General features: G+C 30.6%; 2 protein-coding genes across 5 annotated transcripts in view; both read right to left on the reverse strand.

Moving 5' to 3' along the window:
• The window catches only part of TrpA1 (Transient receptor potential cation channel A1), a 50,484-nt gene extending 45,548 nt beyond the window's left edge, over positions 1-4,936 (reverse strand). For all 4 annotated transcript variants that reach the window (XM_085206113.1, XM_085206112.1, XM_085206115.1 and 1 more), the window contains exon 1: positions 4,832-4,936. The gene's annotated coding sequence lies outside the window, so the exon portion shown is untranslated. The remainder of the gene's footprint in view (positions 1-4,831) is intronic.
• On the reverse strand, positions 1,207-3,156 carry LOC146527091 (solute carrier family 22 member 13-like). The gene has a single exon (XM_085206061.1). The coding sequence runs from the start codon at positions 3,052-3,054 to the stop codon at positions 1,336-1,338; it is 1,719 nt and encodes a 572-aa protein (XP_085062187.1). The 5' UTR covers positions 3,055-3,156; the 3' UTR covers positions 1,207-1,335.
• Positions 4,937-8,540: the final 3,604 nt, after the last annotated feature.

Consider the following 8,540-nt stretch of genomic DNA (forward strand, 5'->3'; position numbering starts at 1 on the left):
ATAACATTTCTTTTGAACAAACATTATTATGATTATACGTTACATATCAGCTAAATATAAAGAGAAATAAGGAACACAATTAGGTACGTTTTAAAAACTACTTATCACCTTGAGCCTTTTGAATTATCTTCTAAATCAAGACAGGTGATGATATCTTATCTAATTAAAAGGCTGAAAATAAACTACTACTAAAATCTGCTTCCATTCAGCTTCTGCCAATAAAGTTATTTTTAGTAATTCGCGACCAAATTCGAATATTATTATTTAAACCACCAAGTCGCTATAAAACTGAAAATGCAATGAAAATAGTACTGAGTTTTGAAATGAAAATTATTTTTAACAAAGTTAAGGAAAAAAGTTGGACTAGAAACAAAGCAGTTCAAAATACATAATAGTAGGCAGTTTATTTATTAAGATATAATAAATTTCTATACAACCATATATATGTAGAGTCGTACCTAACGTCTAAAAACTGAAATGGTTTGTGGCGATATTACAATAGTTAATGCTAAATATAAATTAAATGGAATGGATTGGAATAAAAAATATAAAAAAGTAAATAAATATAGTTTAAAGGTTACTTTATTTTCATGACTAGATACTACGTGAACAAAAGTCATTTCGAGAAATATAATATATATTTATTTACGCACAGAGACAGAAACATACGCGTGGTTTGTTTAAACAACTGTATATTATACACAAGTGCTAATTACTTAAATGTTTACAAATATGTCTATTGTATTGTCAAATGAGTAAACACTACAGCTTGTGGGTTCGATGCCTACTTGAAGAACTGAAATATTGTTTCATTTCTTCGCTCTGGTATCGACGTGCGATGAAAAGTTCCGCCACTCAACACGCAATGCCTCCAGAATAAAGACTAAAGAATAGGTTCCCTCTGCCTATATTATCTGCGGGATACAGTGTGACGCTAAAAAAAATATTACTTATAATCTTTAGGTTTTTTTTTATTTTGAAATATATTTCTAGTGTACCTACCACTGTACATAGTTTATATTTAAAACATTTCGCTGGCAGATACAAGTTTCATTTTCATAATTACAATATTAGACTTAAACTCGTAACAAAATAAATAAATAATATTGTAATTAATATAATATTTATATTCGCAAAAGAAATATTTAAATTATATCATAATAGCTTATAAATATTTAATTAAAAATATAAAATAAGTATTCATAACAAAATAAAATATTAAAAAATGGTCATTCTGAACTTCTAGTTATAATTTATTTGTGTAAACTTGAAGTCAAAGACTATTTATTGAAAAAATATGAAACGTACATTCATAAATTACATTTATTTGAATACTTAGTTCATTTCAAAGGACAAATTAACATTTCCTTCCACCTTTTTCCGTAAACATGGAATATCAAAAAAATTCTGCTTGTCTATTAAATCTTCTGCATCCTCAAAAGTTTGAGGCATATCAATTCCAGCTGTCTCAGGTAAAATCAATGCAAGTAAAGCGCCCGCTAAAGCAATGGATGCAATAAGTATTGAAGGTAGCCAAGTTATATAATTTTCTAAATATACAATATAAGGGGATACTATAGATGCAACGTAACTGCATATATGAACTATTGATGCACCGGATCCTCTCACGGGAGTTGGCAACATCTCTGCAGCCCATTGCAAACTGATATTACAAGCCATATTTATTGAAAACCTAGCAAATACAGCGCATAATACAGATGGAAGACCGCTACCAATAAAAACAGTGCAAACGCTAAATATAGAACATAGCAAGAACGATCCTATTGACAACCATTTTCTTCCAGTAAAGTCTAAAAGAAAAGAAAGAATAGTAAGGGAAGGAAACTCAGAGAACGACACTAAGCTAAATGAAATAAAAAAATTAAATCCTAAACCACCTACACTCCTAACCAATGCATCAAAGACGGTCATAGCGCACATATATACTAAACACATAGCTATAAAAATTTTTCTTAACTTAGCTTTTTTAAAAATATGTATAATATTGACATTTTCATTTGTTACCTTCCTCAATGCCGTCACTTTAAATTGTTCTATAAGTTTTGTGGGTACTTCTTTCTTATTAACACGTCCAATTGTGATGATTTTATTTATTGTTTCATCTATACGTCCTCTTGCGAGGAGCCACCGAGGACTTTCTGGTATTACAAACGGAGCAAAAAGTGCCAGTGCCATTGGAATACTTGTAGCTAAACTAATTACTTTCCAATGACCACAAGCTAAAGCTATCCACGGTAAGGCCACGGCGCCGGCCGTATAAAAAATGGCAAAAGGCAAATTTGCTATAAGAGTTCTATATTTTGGTGCAACATATTCTAGTACTAGAAGATATGTCATTATCATACAATTATCGTAAGACATACCCATTAAAAATCGGCATAGAGAAAATTGAAGAAGATTTTGAGCGAATATACTAAGAATTCCAGCTATGCACGCTAGTATGTTACTTAGCATACATGCTGGTAGTCTACCAAAGCGATCTCCCACCCATCCTACAAGAAATCCTCCAACAATAGATCCAACAAAAAAAATAGCTTGCGCCGTAGCTTGGTAACTATTTTTGTCGCAAACCCATCCAAGTTCACTTGAAATAGTTGGATAAGGTATTTCCGTACTGTTAAATTCCCATCCAAATTGGCACGGTGTCGTCATCCAAGTTTCATTTGCTCGTTGCCCCGTTAGTAAAACGTCTGTCCAATTAGCCACATACACCTGACATTTTGAATATCCATGAGGCAATTGAGGGTCTTGAGGAATGGCTAAATGTTTTCTTTCTATGTCTGTTAGGTTTGCTAGCTGCGGTACCCAACACCAGTGATCTGGTGATACTTCAGTCATAAAAAGTTGAGAATAATACGCAAAAACGCCAAAAATGTAAAATGGACCTGTTAAACAAAATAAAAACACTTGATAAAGTCCAAATTCGCCAGCAGCTGAGAGTAGTACGTCGTAGTCCACGTCTTTATTTGAATCACTGTCTTCATTTTCATTATTATTTGTCGTAGCTTGCACACATTTATTAATATGTTTCATGTTTTTATCTCGTTATTATTTACTTTATTAGTTAAATATTTTCTAGGTACAGGCCTCTGGCTTGTATTACAACCACCATCGCAAGCCTGAGTTCGATTAATACTGTCTCTACTTAGTTAGCACATGTGCTATATACGTCTTTTATTTAAACTATATGAAAGATTACAATATTTTTATTGTATTTACAAAATTACTTTACAATTTGTTTGTTCGACTTATCGTATTGTTGTCATAAAATTTTAAATGCTACTTCTACAAGATCCTACTAAATATAATTTATTTTTTATATATCTTTGACATAAAGTATTTTTTTATTTAATGATGCAATTAGTGACCTACTTTATGTGAATCGTCATAATTCATACTAATATTATAAATGTGTTGTATTAGGTACCTCACATTTTTATTTTTATTAGGAAGGACACACTATACATTTTATGAAAGAAAATATAGTTAAATGAACTATTATCTTTTGGTACAAAAAAAAACAGGAAGAAATCCATATGCTTGCTATAGTGTAGTGTGAATAAATTATTTAGAAAAGGTCTATTAGATGTTTGTGGCGCTGAAAAAAAATTCAATGACCTCATTCTGTTTTCTAAGTTTCGCATTTGTTTAAATAGTCCAATTTTAATAGATTTGTACGAAAACTTGTTGATAGACTTTAAAAATTTGTCATTTTTAAGATTAACTAAGATTGAAATATATAAATTATAGTGAATACATTTAATGAAAATGCCTAAAATACTTCCGATACAGCACATTCAAAAATCATTATTAACATGTGCCACGCCTAAGACCGTTTGTTCTTTTCCGCGCTTTACCCCGACCCCGTAACGAAGAAAATTAAAATATTAAATATTTAATTGCCTCGAGTGGGAATCGAACCCACAACCTGTCGCAGTACAGTCACACTTAGTGCCCCTGCGCCACAACTGGCATTCATATAAAATATATAATTCTATTATGAAAATATGAAACAATTTTTATAAGCTTAATGTTTTAATATATATAATTATAATTTTCATTACCGTTAATTAAGATTAAAATATAGATAATGTTAAAATTCCTTCATTCTTAAATAATATGACGTAAGTAAGTAGTAATATAAGTAGCTTTTTGACGTTTAATGATGTAATAATATTTATTCATAATAGATATTTATCATTGTGTTTGCTCTACTATGTAATTTTGACTTAAACGTGATAAAATAATGATGATATGAAAATAAATCACAATATATATATATGTGTGTGTGTGTAATATTCAGAAATGGTTTATAACCTCCTTCTTTTTGAAGTCGGTTAAAAATAACGAGAACGTGTCATTGTTGCATTTCAGTGTCATGGAATAAAAAATGTTTCACGCTTAACTTAACGCTTTTATTAATTTTCTGTATCTCTGTACATTCTTATTAATTATTTTTTTTTAATTATAGAATAAAAAAAAAATCATCAACAATCTGTAAATATATTGTTTATGCAACTGTAACAAGAAATGAAATCGAATTTTAATAAAGACAATATTTTATTACTGAAATTCTTAAAATATTTTTTTTACAATTATTTTTATTAATATTTAAACACTCGTATGTCGTCAAGAATACGTAAAACCGTGAACTGTAAAATGTAAAATAATTATCTATAATAAAAAAAACAATGATTCAATGTAATTTCACGCAAAAAGGTGTTATTTAAAAAAAAATGTTTAAATAACTTCCTAAATAAAAATTGCTTTTACATTTCAACTAGAATTAAAGACTAACTAAAACACTTACCAACTGTGATGTTAGCGTTTGTTGCATGGATGCTTTTAAAAAAATATAAATATTTAAATTATCGGTTGATAGAGTAGAGTGACCAGTGACTGTGGTCATCGCGCGCCACCACTGAAATGACGGAACTAAACGCCTCTTTCTCTCTCGACAGGCATGCGTGCTGCGTTCGAATTGTCTCGAAAAATTTTCTACTGAGCTTTTGCAATTGCACCCACAATCAACATTTTGTTAATATTAAAAGAACCTTTTAAACAATCTATATATGATAGTAAGTCTATGTAGTCTTTCTATTTAATTCAATTGCAAGTAAATGGTACAAGGTTTGGCAAAACAGCACAACGCCATCTACATAGGTTTCATGTAACTAGATAAAGGATGTATTTTATAGCGGAGTCTTCACAATCAAATGACATGGGATTTTGGGCTTCCACGAAATCTGGGGCTTTTTGTGTCTTGGATAATTGGAACGGCGCATTTTTCTTTGAAAAACAAACATTTCAAAATCATTATTAATATAATTAAAATATTATTATTATTTATTATTATTTCTTTTATTGTAGACAAAAAAAAATATATATAAATATGTCCTTCTTTTCATGTTTTAAAAATATTTTTTTTTTAAATTATGTGGTAAGCTTTCGCTAAAATAATAGAAGTTCACCAGAATACAGAAGCTATTATATATAAGCTATTATTTAAATATATTTACAATGTGTATAATAATATGATAAGACTTTCCCTTTAACGATATCTTATAACATATACAAAAGAAGAAGAAGAAGAACGAAGCGGAAGTTTTTATATTGTCAGTAGCGATAAGCTGTCAATAAGGAGACCTAAGAATTTTACCCACGTATGCTTTATCAGCTGCAAAGAGCTTCGAGCTTTACTAGATAACAGCGCAGTCAACAGTACTTACTACCTGCATAAATAATAACATATTGCATTTAGAATTATGTCACACACCATATCGTGCATAATCATCCAAACTAAACGTATATACAAAATTTCAACTCAATCGGTTGAAGATATCTACTTCAAAAATGAGCTCAAAGATTCCACCCGAACTAACAAGTGTTGCCAGAAGTACCGATTTTGGCGGGACGTCCCGATTTTAAGCTCAAAAAGCTTGAAGCCCTCGTGGCGCAGCAGCACAAGGGTGTGACTGTAACGCGGCGGTTGTGGGTTCGATCCCCACTCGAGGAAGTGAAATATTTATTTACGTTTATATTTTCATTTCTTCGCTCTGGTGTCGAGGCAAACCGCGGCGTTGACTTCTGCCACTCAGCCACGCTCACTCAACACGCAACGCCTCCAAAATTCAGCAGAAATTGGGGAACGGAATGTCTTAACACTATATTCCCGCTGCCTACCCTGCTGTGTGCGGGATACAGCGTGAAGCTACTTATAATTTCATATAAATATAAATAGGTATACCTACTTGTAAGTAACCTGTAATTATTCTGAAGACTTACCCGATTTAACTATGGTAAACCAAAACAATATCGTTTAAGTATAGTGACATTTTTTCATTAAAATAAAAACATTCTGTATTTAATTCCTTCATTCAACATTGAAAGCTTTTATCCCGCGAAAAAATGTTTATCCCGCTTTTGGCGAAAGAATCCCGCTTTACACCGATAGAAAATCTGGCAAAGCTGGTACATACATTGCAAGTTAAATAAAAGCTTTTAAAATAAGCAGTTAAGATAACTAGCGAGTACATAAAGCTAGTCGTAACCTAAAAGATGCTGGGACTTACGAGTTACGTCCCACAGTCCCTTCAAATAATATAGTGAATTTGTACAATAAAGTACAATTTCACGTCAAAAATAGAAAATTGATACTTTTTTCTTTCGAATTATCAAAGTGAATTGTATTATATTATACTTTGCAGTCGAATCAAACGATAGCTTAAATAATTCCGTTGTAACGCCATCTATCGGGGGACTGTTAAACTATGTATTTATTTTACTTTTTGTGTCATTTAATTTCAGAAATTCAATAAATAATAAGTAATTGATTAAGTAATTGGTTTATTATATATCAACCAAGACAAGTTTCAACTTGATGCATAGGGGAACGGTGTTCCATATATTTATGGAAGCTGAAAAAAGCAGACAATTAGAATTTGAGCACCATGGAAGTGCGCTTTGAAAAAAAAAGGACTTTTCGAAATCAGTTCACAAATAACCATATAAATCAGCTTAAAGTAAAAAATATTTTTTTAATAACTTGATAAATTAAATAACAACGACATCTTTATTATTATAACGACCCTATGTAGAAGTTTTCGTACTTGTAAAATAGTTAAGTACTACACCCACTAGATGGTGCTGTAATAAGTTTTATTTAAAATATCCATTGATTGATTGTTTCTAATTCAGACGAGTTCTTATAAATTTATTGTTTAATATAATAACATTATAAAAATATTAATAAACCAATAAAAATATTTATCAGTAAAAATAATATAAGAAAAGATAAGATAATAATTCATTCCCCGAGTGGGCATCGAACCCAAGCTTACGTTTAATCTTGTGGCCTGTTGCGTGCTGGCTTTTTAAACTTTTTTTATTTTTTTTATTTTCTATTGATGGTTAGTGGTTATGCTATGACCTTGACCACCACTATTGCACCCATCACTATTAATTATTTAATTTTACTAATTTTCTTTACGTCATTCTCATATAATTACGCTAAATTAAATGTTACTTTGAGGCTACTGGTGGCGCAGTAGGTGGCGATGCCCGGATAAGACAAACCGACGAGTTGAAATCCAACACTCGACATGCTATATATCGAATTCGGGCGGAGAGTGCAGTGTCTTTACATTAAGCTAAGCTACCTTAGTATGCAAGATGAGGCTTGAAGCAGAAAAAAAAGTTTGATAATTATGAAGTATCAAATAGAACATCATTGAGAGCAGTAGTGGTCCCTGTGCATATAATATGTGTTAACATGATAAGCTATGGGTTTGATTCCCACTCGAAGAAATAAAATTTCTAATATTTAAAATTTCTTCGCCCTGGTGTCGAGGCAGAGTCGGTGTTGAATTAATAAACAAAATAATTTGTTGCATAAAAGCTTATATAATAGTACTAAAATATTCCAAGATAAAGATGCTATTGTAAAGCGCGATATTGTTTGACCTCTACCATCAACCAGTAATTCTATATTGTTGACTTTGACTTAAACAATGGACAGGTTAGTGAGGCGCCTTTGGGTCATGAGAACTGATCGTTGAATTTTCAAAGGTACCTAAGTTCCGTGATGTCGTGAGTGTTCTATAAAACATAAATATTACTAAAGCAGTAAGCACCTACCTACTATACAATTATATAACAGTATTAAGATTAAATATTTTTATTATACTTATTTAGAGTAAGACATAATATATACAGATAGATATGCAATTCTTTGGTAAGTCAAATTTAAAAGAAATCTATCGCAAAGCTAAAAAAAATTAAAAACTTACCTAGCCTATATCTCTTAATATTAAAGAAAAAAATAGTATTATCTAAGACTGGAAGTAAATAAAAATAATGAATAAAAAAAATTCAAAACAATTTTTGGCATGTTATTGACAGTGTAATAAACTAAATATTTAAAATCTTATTGTAAAGATATAGAAATATAAAACAAAAACCGTAATTTCTTCATACGATAGTTAGCATGTGTTGACATTTTCGTATGTAATCCGAGTCTA

The sequence above is a fragment of the Heliconius melpomene genome, chromosome 21 (assembly GCF_056956725.1).
Source record: "Heliconius melpomene rosina isolate 202511_hmr_F chromosome 21, ASM5695672v1, whole genome shotgun sequence".
In the NCBI taxonomy this organism is placed as follows: domain Eukaryota; kingdom Metazoa; phylum Arthropoda; class Insecta; order Lepidoptera; family Nymphalidae; genus Heliconius; species Heliconius melpomene.

What these genes read in the sequence shown, in the direction of transcription:
- LOC146527091 (XM_085206061.1), bottom strand. Translation starts at nt 3,054, where the DNA reads ATGAAACATATTAATAAATGTGTGCAAGCTACGACAAATAATAATGAA.